Below are 17,040 nucleotides of genomic sequence, written 5' to 3' on the forward strand. Positions count from 1 at the left end.
CCACGTTCCATCCCGACTACGGGTGCTGTCTGTACGGAGTTTGTACGATCTCCCGTGACCTGCGTGGGTTTTCCCCGAGATCTTTGGTTTCCTCCCACACTCCAAAGACGTGCAGGTTTGTAGGTTATTTGGCTTGTTGTAATTGTAAAAATTGTCCCCAGTGCGTTGTGTGTGTGATAGTGTTAATGTGCAGGGGGTCGATGGTCGGCGCGGACCCGGTGGGCCAAAGGGCCTGTTTCGGCACAGTATCTCTAAACTAAACTAAATTAACCCCGCAGTTGGGATCGAACCCGGGTCTCTGGCGCCGTAAGACAGCAACTCTACCTAAACTAAAGGAAACTATATACAGATCGATACTAAAGCGAAGTCCAATCAGCCCTGACTGCGGCTGCGTAACGGGACCTACCTCCGCACGACATGCCACAGTTCCGCTTGGTGACAGAAGTGTGCGAATCCAAACACCACCAGAAGCTGTTGATCTGGAAGATACCACAGTCCATGGACAGAGCCGTTCCCCTTTTCCAGTTGATGTTGATGGCACCGGAGTTGTAGGTGCTCTCGTAGAACGCCGTGCACACCCCTCGTTCATCGCAACGGAGAAACAGTCCAAAATTAGAAACATAGAAACAGAGACAATAGCTGCAGGAGGAGGCCATTCGACCCTTCACTCCAGCACCGCTGTTCAATATGATCATGGCTGATCATCCACAATCAGTACCCCGTGCCTTCCTTGATTCCACTAGCACCTAGAGTGCTGGAGTAACTCAGCGGGTCAGGCAGCATCACTGGAGCGAAGGAATGGGAGACGTTTCGGGTCTTATTGAAACATATAAGATTATTCAGGGTTTGGACACGCAAGAGGCAGGAAACATGTTCCCGATGTTGGGGGAGTCCAGAACCAGGGGCCACAGTTTAAGAATAAGGGGTAAGCCATTTAGAACGGAGACAAGGAAACACTTTTTCTCACAGAGAGTGGTGAGTCTGTGGAATTCTCTGCCTCGGGTGGAGGCCGGTTCTCTGGATACTTTCAAGAGAGAGCTAGATAGGGCTCTTAAAGATAGCGAAGTCCGGGGATATGAGGAGAAGGCAGGAACGGGGTACTGATTGAGGATGATCAGCCATGATCACATTAAATGGCGGTGCTGGCTCGAAGGGCCGAATGGCCTACACCTGCACCTATTGTCTATTGGATTAAGACCTAAGGGCAGATGCTTAGCTTAATCTGAGCTGAGCTGAGTTTAACTTAATTTAACTGAACCGAACAGAATCTAACTTAATTTAAAGTTTAGTTTAGAGGTACAGCGTGGAAGGGGGATGTTCTGCACACCAAGACTGCGTCGACCAGTGATCACAAGCACACTATGCCTACCCTCACCCTCTCCTCCACATGGTCAGTTTAGCTTCGAGAAACGGCATGGAAATAGGCCATTCGGCCCACCTAGCCCGTACCGACCAGCGATCCCCGCACACTAACACTAGGAACAATTTTACACTCATACCAAGCTAATTAACCTACAAACCTGCACGTATTTGTAGTGTGGGAGGAAACCGAAGATCTCGGAGAAAACCCACGCAGGTCACGGGGAGAAGGTACAAACTCCGTACAGACAGCACCCGTAGTCGGGATCGAACCCGGGTCTCTGGCGCTGCAAGCGCTGTAAGGCAGCGTCTCTACCGCTGCGCCACCGTGACGCCCCCAATGGCAGTCTCTGGATCCAGTCTCTGAATCTTTCCTGCCTATCCTGGATCTCTGTCTCCATCTCAGGTGACAGTTTTAACTTTCGCTTACAGCATGGAAACAGGCCCTTCGGCCTGCTGAGTCCGCGCCGACCAGCGATCACCCACACAATCGTTCTATTCTACGCACTAGGGACAATTTACAATCTTTCCGAAGCCAATTAACCTGCAAACTTGCACATGTTTGAGGAGTGTGGGAGGAAACCGGAGCACCAGGAGAAAACCCACGCAGTCACAGGGAGAGCGTGCAAACGTGCGTCTTAATGGTCATCATTCGTTAGTCCACTCATCCCTGGGATCATTCTCGTAAACCTCCTCTGAACCCTCTCCAGAGCCAACACATCCTTCCTCAGATATGGGGCCCAAAACTGCTCACAATACAAAATGTGATACAAAGAGCGAGGAGCGATGGCAGGTTTGTTTGAGATACAATTATTTTGTCTCAGAGCCTCTCGGTTGGTGACTCACATTCTTTCAGATCATATCCCTTAAAACCATCCAATCCTCCCTGTTTGAATATCCGAGCCAGCTCACACTTCTCGAATACTTTCCCATCTGTGGCCGCGAGGAGGATGGCCAGTGTCAAAAACACGAGCATCCTGCTCTTCACCGCCGGGCCTCTGCTTCTCCAGCCTCCGCTGTGGCCAGTAGCCGACTCAAGAATTCCTTTAAGAGAAGATAATCAAAGTGGGAACACCTTCTGTAATCCAGTGATGGTCCAATCCCCAGAAGATGCTTAACACCGAAACCCAAAAGTAAAATACCGCAGATGCCGGAAATCTGAGATAATTAAAAGGCATTTGGACAATTTAGTTTCCGTTAACTTTAGATGAGTTTAGTTTTGGTTTAGTTTAGAGATACAGCGCGGAAACAGGCCCTTCGGCCCACCGGGTCCGTGCCGACCAGCGATCCCCGCACATTAACACTATCCTACACCCACTAGCGACATGTTTTACATTTACCGAAGCCAATTAACCTACAAACCTGTATGTCTTTGGAGTATGGGAGGGAACCGGAGCACCCGGAGAAAACCCACGCAGGTCCCGGGAAGAACGTGCAAACTCTGTGCAGACAGCACCCGTAATCGTGATGGAACCTGGGTCTCCGGCAGCGACTCCACCGCTGCGCAACCGTGACCGCCCCACTGTGACAGTTTAGTTTTAGTTTAGACATACAGCGTGGAAACAGGCCCTTCGGCCCACTGAGTCCATGCTGCCCATCGATCACCCGCTCCATGTTATCCCACTTTCTCATCCACTCCCTACACTCTAGGGGTAATTTACAGAGGGACCGATTAACCTACAGAACCGCACGTCACTGGGATGTGACAGGAAACATTAGCACCCCGAGAAACCCTATATAGTCACAGGAAGAACGTGCAAACTTCACACAGACTGCACCCGAGGATTGAACCCGGGTCTCTGGCGCTGTGAGGCAGCAGCTCTACCCGCTGCGCCACCGTGCTGCCCACAGGGAAGGTATTGAGGGACTCATGCTTAGTGCTATCAAATAGAATACGTGGATTAGCGTAGACCTGATAGAGTGGATGTGGAGAGGATGTTTCCACTAGTGGGAGAGTCTAGGACCAGAGGGCACAGCCTCAGAATTAAAGGACGTTCCTTCTTATAGAAACTTACAAAATTCTTAAGGGGTTCGACAGGCTAGATGCAGGAAGATTATTCCCGATGTTGGGGAAGTCCAGCACAAGGGATCACAGTTTAAGGATAAGGGGGAAATCTTTTAGGACCGAGATGAGGAAAACATTTTTCACACAGAGAGTGGTGAATCTCTGGAATTCTCTGCCACAGAAGGTAGTTGAGGCCAGTTCATTGGCTATATTTAAGAGGGAGTTAGATGTGGCCCTTGTGGCTAAAGGGATTAGGGGGTATGGAGAGAAGGCAGGTACAGGATACTGAGTTGGATGATCAGCCATGATCATATTGAATGGCGGTGCAGGCTCGAAGGGCCGAATGGCCTACTCCTGCACCCATTTACTATGTTTCTATGTTTAGGAAGGAGGTAAGGAGGAATTTCTTTAGTCAGAGGGTGGTGAATCTGTGGAATTCTTTGCCACAGACGGCTGTGGAAGCCAAGTCAGTGGATATTTATATGATAGCGATAATGGGGAGAAAGCAGGAGAATGGGGTTGACAGGGAGAGATAGACCAGCCTTGATTGAATGGTGTCAGGTTGGGAAAAGGAGAAGTACAAAGAGATCTGGAGGTCCTTGTTCAGACACTGAAAGTAAGCACGCAGGTACGGCGATCGTTTCGCTGAACACCTCCGTTCAGTCGGTCTTAACCTACCTGATCTCCCGGTGGCTCAGCACTTCAACTCCCCCCTCCCCCTCCCATTCTGACCTTTCTGTCCTGGGCCTCTTCCATTGTCAGAGTGAGGCCCAGTGCAAATTGGAGGAGCAGCACCTCATATTTCACTTGGGTAGTTTACACCCCAGCGGTATGAACATTGACTTCTCTAACTTCAGATAGCCCTTGCTTTCCCTCTCTCTCCATCTCCTCCCCCTTCCCAGACGACATTCTATTTCTGTCCCGCCCACTCCCCTGACATCAGTCTGAAGAAGGGTCTCCACCCAACGACACCCATTCCTTCTCTCCAGAGATGCTGCCTGTCCCTCTGAGTTACTCCAGCATTTTGTGTCCACCTTAGAAACTCAATATTCTTACCACCCTGCCATTGACTGTGTCAGTCCTGCCCTTGTTAGACTTCCGTAGCTTAGACTTTTCCCACCCTCTGTGTGGAAAACGCTGCCCGTCGGGTCCCCATTAAATCTTTCCCCTCTCGCCTGAAATCTTTGTCCTCTGGGCCATGATTCCACATCATCTGGAAATAACTGTGTGTTCACCCTATCTCTTCCCCGCAAGATCATACACACTGCAGCTCATCAGAAGATGCGTGGTTGAGGCAAAGATGGGATTCGGACAGAGTAAGGAACATTGAACAGGTCAAATAATCTCACAATACATACTGGAGGGTGCCGACTATAATCAGCAATCCCTGGTTTTATTTCGAATACTGAAAGCAGGGATTTAGAAACATAGAAAATAGGTGCAGGAGTAGGCCATTCGGCCCTTCGAGCCAGCACCGCCATTCAATATGATCATGGCTGATCATCCAACTCAGTATCCCATCCCTGCCGTCTCTCCATACCCCCTGATCCCTTTAGCCACAAGGGCCACATCTAACTCCCTCTTAAATATAGCCAATTAACTGGCCTCAACTACCTTCTGTGGCAGAGAGTTCCACAGATTCACCACTCTCTGTGTAAAAAATGATTTTCTCATCTCGGTCCTAAAAGATTTCCCTCTTATCCTTAAACTGTGACCCCTAGTTCTGGACTTCCCCAACATCGGGAATAATCTTCATGCATCTAGCCTGTCCAACCCCTTAAGAATGTTGTAAATTTCTATAAGATCCCCCCTCAATCTTCTGAATCTAGCTAGTACAAGCCGAGTCTATCCAGTATTTCAGTGTGGAAACAGGCCCTTCGGCCCAACTTGCCCACACCAGCCAACATGTACCAGCTACACTAGTCCCACCTGCCTGCGTTTGGTCCATATCCCTCCAAACCCGTTCTATCCGTGTACCTGTCTAACTGTTTCTTAAATGTTGGAATAGTCCCTGCCTCTGGCAGCTTTTTCCATACACCCACCACCCTCTGTGTGAAAAAGCTGCCCCTCAGATTTCTATTAAATCTTTTCCCCTTCACCTTGAAACTGTGTCCTCTGGTCCTCGATTCCCCTACTCTGAGCAAGAGATTCTGTGCAACCACCCGATCTATTCCTCTCATGATTTTATCCGCCTCTATAAGATCACCCCTCATCCTCCTGCGCTCCAATGAATAGAGTCCCAGCCTACTCAGCCTCTCCCTATAGCTCATAGTTAGATAGAGCTCATAAAGATATGGATATGGAGAGAAGGCAGGAACGGGGTACTGATTGTGGATGATCAGCCATGATCACAGTGAATGGCGGTGCTAACTCGAAGGGCCGAATGGCCCACTCCTGCACCTATTGTCTATTGTCTATTGAATTGTGGTGCTAGGTCGAAGGGCCGAATGGCCCACTCCTGCACCTATTGTCTATTGATTGCCGATGCTAGGTCGAAGGGCCGAATGGCTCACTTCTGCACCTATTGTCTATTGAATTGCGGTGCTAGCTTGAAGGGCCGAATGGCCCACTCCTGCACCTATTGTCTATTGATTGCCGATGCTAGGTCGAAGGGCCGAATGGCTCACTCCTGCACCTATTGTCTATTGAATTGCGGTGCTAGCTTGAAGGGCCGAATGGCCCACTCCTTCACCTATTGTCTATTGTCTCACACCCTGCGTGGGAACCACAACTGAGGGGTGGGGTCAGGCCAGAGGGAGAGAGGGAGGAGCTTGTCAGGAGACTGGGGAACATCCTCCTAAATCTTCTCTGAACCCTTTCAAGCTCGACAATATCTTTCCAAGAAAATGTTTCTTTACACCGTCCCATCACACACTCCCCAGGGCAGGGACCGCTCGGGGTAGACACAGACTGAAGCTTCCCCAACACTGTGTCCACTGATACATCCCTGCATTCGATAACCCCGGAAGCCTCTCTGAATTCAGGAGCCGGTGAGCGAAGCCACTCTCATAGAAACATAGACAATAGGTGCAGGAGTAGGCCATTCGGCCCTTCGAGCCTGCACCGCCATTCAATATGATCATGGCTGATCATCCGACTCAGTATCCTGTACCTGCCTTCTCTCCATACCCCCTGATCCCTTTAGCCACAAGGGCAACATCTAACTCCCTCTTAAATATAGCTAATGAACTGGCCTCAACTACCTTCTGTGGCAGAGTTCCACAGATTCACCACTCTCTGTGTGAAAAATGTTTTTCTCATCTCAGTCCTAAAAGATGTCCCCCTTATCCTTAAACTGTGACCCCTTGTTCTGGACGTCCCCAACGACGTGGGACACTCTGACCTTACCCCCTCGCTGCACCGGAGGCTCCTTGCTCCAGTCTCTGCGGCTCCGAGCTGCTGAGGATTCCTGCGACTGGCTCTCATGCAACCTCTGCTCACAGCCGGCTGGACTTTCTGAGCGTGGGAACTGCAGATGGAGGGGTGGGGTCGGGCCACAGGGAGAGGGAGGGGCTCCAGGCCCCATCTACACCTCACGCTGCCTCAGCAAGGCCAGCAGCATCATCACAATAGACAATAGACAATAGACAATAGGTGCCGGAGTAGGCCATTCGGCCCTTCGAGCCAGCACCGCCATTCAATGTGATCATGGCTGATCATCCCCAATCAGTACCCCGTTCCTGCCTTCTCCCCATATCCCCCTGACTCCCTATCTAGCTCTCTCCTGAAAGTATCCAGAGAACCGGCCTCCACCGCCCTCTGAGGCAGAGAATTCCACAGACTCACCACTCTCTGTGTGAAAAAGAGTTTCCTCGTCTCCGTTCTAAATGGCTTACCCCTTATTCTTAAACTGTGGCCCCTGGTTCGGGAATCACGCACCAGTCTCCCTGGTCACTCCCCGGTCACTCCCTCTTCTCCCCTCTCCCATCAGGCAGGTACTGAAGTTTGAAAACGCACACCTCCAGATTCAGGGACAGTTTCTTCCCGGCTGTTATCAGGCAACTGAACCATCCTCTCACCCACTGGAGAGCGGCCATGACCTCCCACCTTGTTACCTTTCTCATCCACAGCCAAACAACGATCAAACAGTTGGATTTCAGGTCGACACAAAATGCTGGAGTAACTCAGCGTGCCAGGCAGCACCTCTAGAGAGAAGGAATGGGTGATGTTTCAGGTGGAGACCCTTCTTCAGACTGATGTCAGGGGAGTGTGTGGAACAGATATGTCCTGCTGAGTTACTCCAGTATTTTGTGTCTACCTTCGATTTAAACCAACAGCTGCAGTTCTCTCCTACACATTTGGATTTTAGGTAATGTTTTAAGGTAGCATGACAAATTAATCGATAATTCAGTCTGAAGAAGTGTCTCGACCCGAAACGTCACCCATTCCTTCTCTCCAGAGATGCTGCCTCACCCCCTGAGTTACTCCAGCATTTTGTGTCTACCTTCAATTTAAACCAGCATCTGCAGTTCTTTCTTACACATAATACTCCCAACGGCATGATGACGCAGGTGCAGGTGTGCTGCCTCACAGAGCCAGAGACCCGGGTTCGATCCTGACTACGGGTGCTGTCTGTACGGAGTTTGCACGTTCTCCCCGTGACCTGCGTGGGTTTTCCCCGGGTGCTCCGGTTTCCTCCCACACTCCAAAGACGTGCGGGTTTGTAGGTTAATTGGCTTCGGTAAAATTGTAAATTCTCCCTAGTGTGTGTGTAGGATAGTGTTAGTGTGCGGGGATCGCTGGTCAGCGTGGACTGGTCAGCGTGTTTCCGTGCTGTATCTCTAAACTAAACTCAACTCATCCAAAAATTAAATCATAATTAAAATAAAATTAACACCAATATGTTGTTTTCTCTCAGGGATCAGAGGGAAATGGGTCAAATGCAGAAAGGTGTGACTAGCCCAGTAGGCCAACCTGGTCAGCATGGACAGGGTGGGCCGAAGGGCCTGTTTCTGTGCTGTACAACTCCGTGACTCTGTACAGCAGCTAAGTTGGACCAGGGTCAAAGTTCATTGGGGTAGTACAGATGCAGGAGGCTGAATGGCCTTGTTCATGGTTCTATTTCTTTATGTGTCTCTGAGTCTTAGATCACGAGAGACTGCGTTCAAGCAGACTAGAGGAAGCAGCTGATTGGGTGCAACCTCAGGTTAGCATTTCTGCTTTCTGGTTAAAGGTACAGTGGGCTAAAGGTACAGTGCTTTAGTAAAGGTACAGTGAGCCAAGGGTACAGTGGGCTAAAGGTACAGTGCTTTAGTAAAGGTACAGTGGGCCAAGGGTACAGTGGGCTAAAGGCACAGTGCTTTAGTAAAGGTACAGTGAGTTAAGGGTACAGTGGGCTAAAGGTACAGTGCTTTAGTAAAGGTACAGTGAGCCAAGGGTACAGTGGACTAAAGGTACAGTGCTTTAGTAAAGGTACAGTGAGCCAAGGGTACAGTGGGCTAAAGGCACAGTGCTTTAGTAAAGGTACAGTGAGTTAAGGGTACAGTGGGCTAAAGGTACAGTGCTTTAGTAAAGGTACAGTGAGCTAAGGGTACAGTGGGCTAAAGGCACAGTGCTTTTTGTTTATATAATAAAGGTGCAGTTTAAAGGTCAAGAGGGAGCAGCTGTTGTGAGTCAGATACCTGCTGATTTCTCCCAGCAGTTTCTATTGTATTGTACTTGTATCAGATCCAGGGTAAGGCGGGAGAATGACAGCCAGAGCAGTGTACTGTTCGGGATGTCAGATGTGGGAGGTCATGGTATCGGATGGCCCTCCAGATGTCCACATCTGCACCAGGTGCAGCAAGATGGGGCTCCTAAGGGACCGTATTAGGTTCCTGGAGCAGCAGCTCGATGACCTCTGTCTGGTCAGGGAGAGTGAGGAGGTCATAGAGGGGAGTTATAGGGAGGTGGTCACTCCAAAACCACGGGAGAGAGACATGTGGGTCACGCTAAGGAAGGGCAAGGGGCAGAAGCAGGGACGAGTGAGTACTCCAATGTCGGTACACCTTGGAAATAAGTACTCCTGTTTGAGTATGGATAGGGGTGACAGCCTGCCCGGGGGTAGCGAGAGTGGACGGGCCTCCAGCACAGAGACCGGCCCTGTTACTCCTGAAAGTAGGGACAAAAAGAAGAGGGCAATAGTAATTGGGGACTCTATTGTTAGGGGGTCGGATAGGCGATTCTGTGGACGCAGTCGGGAGACCAGGATGGTGGTCTGCCTCCCTGGTGCCAAGGTCTTGGACGTGTCTCAACGCGTCCAAGATATCCTGAAATCAGAGGGAGAGGAGCCTGAGGTCGTGGTACATATAGGTACCAATGACATAGGTAAAAAAAGGGAAGAGGTCCTGAAGGGAGGATTTAGGGAGTTGGGAGGAGAGTTAAGGAAAAGGACCAAAAAGGTAACAATCTCAGGATTACTGCCTGTGCCACGCGACAGTGAGAGTAGGAATGGAGCAAGGTGGAGGATAAATGCGTGGCTGAAAGACTGGTGCAGTGGGCAGGGATTCAAGTTTCTGGATCATTGGGACTTCTTTTGGTGAAGGTGGGACCTGTACAGAAAGGATGGGTTACACTTGAACCCGAGAGGGACCAATATCCTGGCGGGGAAATTTGCAAAGGCTACTGGGGAGACTTTAAACTAGAACGGTTGGGGCGAGGGACTCAAATAGAGAAAGCTAGTAGACAGAATGGGAGGCAGGAAGCAGAAAAGGGAAGCACTCGGGCACAAGAGGAGAAAGAAAAAAAAGGAAATAAACAGAATAAGAGGCGGGGGGTTTCTTAAATGTGCATATTTTAATGCTAGGAGCATTGTAAGAAAGGTGGATGAGCTTAGAGTCTGGATAGACACCTGGAAGTATGATGTTGTGGCGATCAGTGAAACATGGTTGCAGAAGGGCTGTGATTGGAAACTAAATATTCCAGGATTTCGTTGCTTCAGGTGTGATAGAATTGGAGGGGCAAGAGGTGGAGGTGTTGCATTACTAGTCAGGGAAGATATTACAGCATTGCTTTGGCAGGATAGATTGGAGGGCTCATCTAGGGAGGCTATTTGGGTGGAACTGAGAAGTGGGAAAGGGGTAGCAACACTTATAGGGGTGTATTATAGACCGCCAAATGGGGATCGAGAATTGGAAGAGCAAATATGTAAGGAGATAGCAGATATTAGTAGTAAGCACAAAGTAGTGATTGTGGGAGATTTCAACTTTCCACACATAGACTGGAAACACATTCGGTAAATGGGCTGGATGGTTTGGAGTTTGTAAAATGTGTGCAGGATAGTTTTTTGCAGCAATACATAGAGGTACCTACTAGAGGAGGGGCAGTGTTGGACCTCCTATTAGGAAATGAGACGGGACAGGTGGCGGAGGTATGCGTTGGGGAGCACTTCGGGTCCAGTGATCACAATACCATTAGTTTCAATATAATTATGGAGAGGGTCAGAACTGGACCTAGGGTTGAGATTTTTGATTGGAGAAAGGCTAACTTTGATGAGATGCGAGATGATTTAAAAGGAGTGGACTGGGACATTTTGTTTTATGGGAAGGATGTAGAAGAGAAATGGAGGACGTTTAAAGGGGAAATTTTAAGAGTACAGAATCTTTATGTTCCTGTTCGGTTGAAAGGAAACAGTAAAAAGTGGAAAGAGCCCTGGTTTTCAAGGGAAATTGGACATCTTGTTCGGAAAAAGAGGGAGATCTACAATAATTATAGGCAGCATCAAGTAAATGAGGTGCTTGAGGAGTATAAGGAATGTAAAAAGAATCTTAAGAAAGAAATTAGAAAAGCTAAAAGACATGAGGTTGCTTTGGCAAGTAAGGTGAAAGTAAATCCAAAAGGTTTCTACAGCTATATTAATAGCAAAAGGATAACGAGGGATAAAATTGGTCCATTGGAGAGACAAAGTGGACAGCTATCTGCAGAGCCAAAAGAGATGGGGGAGATATTGAACAATTTATTTTCTTCGGTATTCACCAAGGAGAAGGATATTGAATTATGTGAGGTAAGGGAAACTAGTAGAGTAGCTATGGATACTATGAGTTTCAAAGTAAAAGAAGTACTGACACTTTTGAAAAATATAAAAGTGGATAAGTCTCCAGGTCCTGACAGGATATTCCCTAGGACATTGAGGGAAGTTAGTGTAGAAATAGCCGGGGCTATGACAGAAATATTTCAAATGTCATTAGAAACGGGAATAGTCCCCGAGGATTGACGTACTGCGCACGTTGTTCCATTGTTTAAAAAGGGTTCTAAGAGTAAACCTAGCAATTATAGGCCTGTTAGTTTGACTTCAGTGGTGGGCAAATTAATGGAAAAGATACTTAGAGATAATATATATAAGCATCTGGATAAACAGGGTCTGATTAGGAACAGTCAGCATGGATTTGTGCCTGGAAGGTCATGTTTGACTAATCTTCTTGAATTTTTTGAAGAGGTTACTAGGGAAATTGACGAGGGTAAAGCAGTGGATGTTGTCTATATGGACTTTAGTAAGGCCTTCGACAAGGTTCCTCATGGAAGGTTGGTTAAGAAGGTTCAACTGTTGGGTATAAATGCAGGAGTAGCAAGATGGATTCAACAGTGGCTGAATGGGAGAAGCCAGAGGGTAATGGTGGATGGTTGTTTGTCGGGTTGGAGGCAGGTGACTAGTGGGGTGCCTCAGGGATCGGTGTTGGGCCCTTTGTTGTTTGTCATGTACATCAATGATCTGGATGAAGGTGTGGTAAATTGGATTAGTAAGTATGCAGATGATACCAAGATAGGGGGTGTTGTGGATAATGAAGAGGATTTCCAAAGTCTACAGAGTGATTTAGGCCATTTGGAAGAATGGGCTGAAAGATGGCAGATGGAGTTTAATGCTGATAAATGTGAGGTGCTACACCTTGGTAGGACAAATCAAAATAGGACGTACATGGTAAATGGTAGGGAATTGAAGAATACAGTTGAACAGAGGGATCTGGGAATAACCGTGCATAGTTCCTTGAAGGTGGAATCTCATATAGATAGGGTGGTAAAGAAAGCTTTTGGTATGCTAGCCTTTATAAATCAGAGCATTGAGTATAGAAGCTGGCATGTAATGTTAAAATTGTACAAGGCATTGGTGAGACCAAATCTGGAGTATGGTGTACAATTTTGGTCGCCCAATTATAGGAAGGATGTCAACAAAATAGAGAGAGTACAGAGGAGATTTACTAGAATGTTGCCTGGGTTTCAACAACTAAGTTACAGAGAAAGGTGGAATAAGTTAGGTCTTTATTCTCTGGAGCGCAGAAGGTTAAGGGGGGACTTGATGGAGGTCTTTAAAATGATGAGAGGGATAGACAGAGTTGATATGGACAAGCTTTTCCCATTGAGAGTAGGGAAGATTCAAACAAGAGGACATGACTTCAGAATTAAGGGACAGAAGTTTAGGGGTAACATGAGGGGGAACTTCTTTACTCAGAGAGTGGTAGCGGTGTGGAATGAGCTTCCAGTGGAAGTGGTGGAGGCAGGTTCGTTGGTATCATTTAAAAATAAATTGGATAGGCATATGGATGAGAAGGGAATGGAGGGTTATGGTATGAGTGCAGGCAGGTGGGACTAAGGGAAAAAAGTTGTTCGGCACGGACTTGTAGGGCCGAGATGGCCTGTTTCCGTGCTGTAATTGTTATATGGTTATATGGTTATATGTCTTTTGGGATGTATGTGGAGCTACAATCCAGGCCACACTTAGTTGAGGAGTTTATTGTCACGTGTACCGAGCTACAGTGAAAAGCTTTTGTTGCGTGCTATCCAGTCAGCGGAAAGATAATACGTGATTGATTGATGTGATTGATTGGTAGATACAGCACAGAAACAGGCCCTTCGGCCAACCGAGTCTACGACGACCAGCCATCGCCCATTCACACTAGTTCTACAGAAGCCAACTAACCTACAAAACTAACCGCATGGTTTTGGGATGTGGGAGGAAACCGGAGCATCCGGAGAAAACCCATGTGGTCACAGGGAGAACGTGCAAACTCCATACAGACAGCACCCGAGGTCAGGATCGAACCTGGGTCTCTGACGCCGAGAGGCAGCAGCTCTACCTGCTGCGCTGCCCCACGTGACGTACACAGGGTGAAGCAGAGATAACTAAAAAAATGACTTTCTTCTCTCAACCACCCACCCACGCACCCACCCACACTCACTCACTCACTCACTCACTCACTCACTCACTCACTCACTCACACATGCACGCACGCACGCTGAAACAGACGGCTGTGGAAGCCAGGTTATTGGACAATTTTTAAGATGGACATCGCCGGATTCTTGATCAGTCGGGTATCAGGGGTTACAGGGACAAGGCAGGAGAATGGGGTAGAGAGGGAAAGATAGATCAAACGTAATTGAATGACGGAAGAGACTCGATGGGCTGAATGGCCTAATCCTGCTGATGAACAAGGACAATCGCAAGTTGAGAGGAAGGTTCCCACAGTATAACAGTGTCTCACACACACTTTGGCCGTGGATCGGTGCCCACCGTCTCGTACACCCTGGTCCAGGGAAACTTTCCCACCCTGATAGCAGCTCTCTTGCTACACTGGCGCAGGCAATCCTTCACACTGTGTCTACAGTGGCTGATAAGTAGCACAGCAGCTGGTCACAGCAGCAAACGGCAAGGTTGGCCGCTACTGGCAGCGCGTACGGGCACAAGGGGAAACATGTCTAACTGCATTTACATAGCGCCCTGGTGAGACCACACCTGCAGCACTCAGTGAAGTCGTGGTCTCAAGAGAGAGGGTCAAAGGAAGATAGACAGACAAAGAGGTACAGAGAGTTCAAGTTCAAGTTCAAGTTAGTTTATTGTCATGTGTCCCTGTATAGGACAATGAAATTCTTGCTTTGCTTAAGCACACAGAAAATAGTAGGCATTTACTACAAAACAGATAAATGTGTCCATATACCATGATATAAATATATACACACATGAATAAATAAACTGATAGTGCAAATAACAGAAAGTGGTTGGTAATAATCAGAGTTTTGTCCGAGCCAGGTTTAATAGCCTGATGGCTGAGGGGAAGTAACTATTCCTGAACCTGGTTGTTGCAGTCTTCAGGCTCCTGTACCTTCTACCTGAAGGTAGCAGGGAGATGAGTGTGTGGCCAGGATGGTGTGGGTCTTTCATGATACTGCCAGCCTTTTTGAGGCAGCGACTGCGATAGATCCCCTCGATGGAAGGAAGGTCAGAGCCGATGATGGACTGGGCAGTGTTTACTACTTTTTGTAGTCTTTTCCTTTCCAGGGCGCTCAAATTGCCGAACCAAGCCACGATGCAACCGGTCAGCATGCTCTCGACTGTGCACCTGTAGAAGTTAGAGAGAGTCTTCCTTGACAATCCGACTCTCCGTAATCTTCTCAGGAAGTAGAGGCGCTGATGTGCTTTTTTGATGATTGCATTAGTGTTCTCGGACCAGGAAAGATCTTCAGAGATGTGCACGCCCAGGAATTTGAAGCTCTTGACCCTTTCAACCATCGACCCGTTGATATAAATGGGGCTGTGGGTCCCCCTCCTACTCCTTCCAAAGTCCACAATCAGTTCCTTGGTTTTGCTGGTGTTGAGGGCCAGGTTATTGCGCTGGCACCATATGGACAGTTGCTCGATCTCTCTTCTGTACTCTGACTCATCCCCATCAGTGATACGCCCCACAATAGTGGTGTCGTCAGCGAACTTGATGATGGAGTTCGCACTGTGGTTCGCTACGCAGTCATGGGTATAGAGTGAGTACAGCAGGGGGCTGAGCACGCAGCCTTGAGGTGCTCCCGTGCTGATTGTTATTGAGGCTGACACATTTCCACCAATACGAACAGACTGTGGTCTGTGGACGAGGAAGTCGAGGATCCAGTTGCAGAGGGATGCGCAGAGACCCAGTTCTGCGAGTTTGGTAACCAGTTTGGAGGGGATGATTGTGTTAAATGCCGAGCTGTAATCAATGAATAACAGCCTGACATATGAGTTTTTGTTGTCCAAGTGGTCCAGTGCGGAGTGGAGGGCCAGCGAGATCGCATCCACCGTTGATCTGTTGTGGCGGTACGCGAACTGCAGTGGGTCCAGGTTTTTGTCGATGTAGGAGTTGATTTGCTCCATGATCATCCTCTCAAAGCACTTCATCACCACCGGCGTTAGTGCCACTGGTCGATAGTCATTGAGGCATGTCACCTTACTCTTCTTGGGCACCGGTATAATTGATGCCCTTTTAAAGCAGGTGGGGACCTCAGACCTCAGAAGTGAGAGATTGAAAATGTCCGTAAAAACTCCCGCCAGTTGGTCCGCACAGGTTTTTAGAACACGGCCGGGTATACCATCAGGACCAGGTGCTTTTCGGGGGTTCACCCCTCTGAAGGATTTCCTGACATCAGCCTCTGTGACTGAGACTGAAATGCCATCGCAGCGAATGGGGGATCGGGAAGGCACATCAGTATTCTCCCTGTCAAAGCGTGCGTAAAATGCATTGAGCTCGTCAGGGAGTGATGTTACACCGGCATTCGAGCTGCCTCCTGGTTTTGCCTTGTAGGAGGTGATTGCATTCAGACCCTGCCACAGCTGCCGAACATCTGTCTCGTCCTCCAGTTTGGAGCAGAAGTCCCTTTTGGCCTTTCTGATGGCCTTACCAAGGTCGTATCTGGTCTTCATGTAGGCCACTGTATCATCGGAGGTGAATGCCCTGTGTCTGGACTTCAGGAGAGTGCGGATCTCAAAGTTCATCCAAGGTTTCTGATTGGGAAACACTCGGAAGGTTTTTGTAGGGATGCAGTCCTCCACACATTTCTTTATGAAGTCTGTAACGACTGTGGCGTATTCGTTCAAGTCCGTTGACGAGTCCTTGAACATTGCCCAGTCTACAGACTCCAAACAGTCCTGGAGTTGTTCTTCTGCCCCCCCCGACCAGCTCTGTGCTGTCCTCACTTCTGGGGGTGCGCTCTTTAATTGCTGCTTGTAGGCAGGAAGAAGCAGCACCGCGGTATGGTCGGATTTACCGAAGTGAGGGCGAGGGATAGAACGATAGGCATTCTTGATGGTGGTGTAGCAGTGGTCGAGGGTGTTTGGTCCTCTGGTGCAGCAGGAGACATGTTGGTGGAAGTTGGGGAGTGATTTCTTGAGGTTCGCCTTATTGAAGTCCCCAGCAATGGTGGTAAATGCCTCGGGGTAAGACGCCTGGTGTTTGTTGACCACGGCCTGCAGCTCCTCCAGTGCCAGACGGACGTCTGCCTGGGGTGGGATGTAGACCGCGGTCAGGATAACGGAGGTGAATTCTCTCGGGAGGTAGAAGGGACGGCACTTCACCGCCAGATGTTCGAGGTGTGGAGAGCATGAGTTGGACAGGACTGCCACGTCGGAACACCACGCAGAGTTGACCATGAGGCAGACGCCCCCTCCTAGACAGAGAGGGAGAGAGACAGAGGGAGGGAGAGGGTGAGACATAGAGGGAGAGACAGAGAGGGGGAGACAGAGAGAGAGGGAGTTAGAGAGAGAGGAAGAGAAAGAGGGAGAGACAGAGAGAGGGAGAGGGAGAGAGACGGAGAGAGAGAGATGGAGAGAGGGGGAGAGAAAGAGGGACAGAGAGAGGGAGACACAGAAAGGGAGAGGGAGAGAGTGAGAGACAGAGATCTTGAGTGTTGACAGTACTCACCTTGGTCAGAGGAGCTCCCACCAGAGAGCTGCAACCATCCACCAT

General features: G+C 48.8%; 1 protein-coding gene across 1 annotated transcript; it reads right to left on the reverse strand.

Annotated features, from left to right (window-relative positions):
- Positions 1-356: 356 nt before the first annotated feature.
- LOC116980871 (lysozyme C-2-like) lies at positions 357-17,040 on the reverse strand. The gene is made up of 4 exons (XM_033033486.1): positions 16,996-17,040; positions 6,713-6,833; positions 2,206-2,403; positions 357-580 (listed from the first exon to the last, which is right to left on the reverse strand). Exons 1-4 carry the CDS (start codon positions 17,038-17,040, stop codon positions 357-359), a joined length of 588 nt encoding a protein of 195 aa, XP_032889377.1.

Source organism: Amblyraja radiata, chromosome 14 (assembly GCF_010909765.2).
Source record: "Amblyraja radiata isolate CabotCenter1 chromosome 14, sAmbRad1.1.pri, whole genome shotgun sequence".
NCBI classification, from domain to species: Eukaryota; Metazoa; Chordata; class Chondrichthyes; order Rajiformes; family Rajidae; genus Amblyraja; species Amblyraja radiata.

Bases quoted from the DNA above. Each gene is read 5' to 3' on its own strand.
- LOC116980871 (XM_033033486.1), bottom strand. From the start codon at position 17,040: ATGGTGGATGGTTGCAGCTCTCTGGTGGGAGCTCCTCTGACCAAG. The intron at 2,404-6,712 runs GTAAGGTCAGAG...CTTCTCTTAAAG, and splicing joins GCCTCCGGTGCAGCGAGGGG to GAATTCTTGAGTCGGCTACT. The intron at 581-2,205 runs GTGAGTCACCAA...GCGATGAACGAG, and splicing joins GGGATATGATCTGAAAGAAT to GGGTGTGCACGGCGTTCTAC.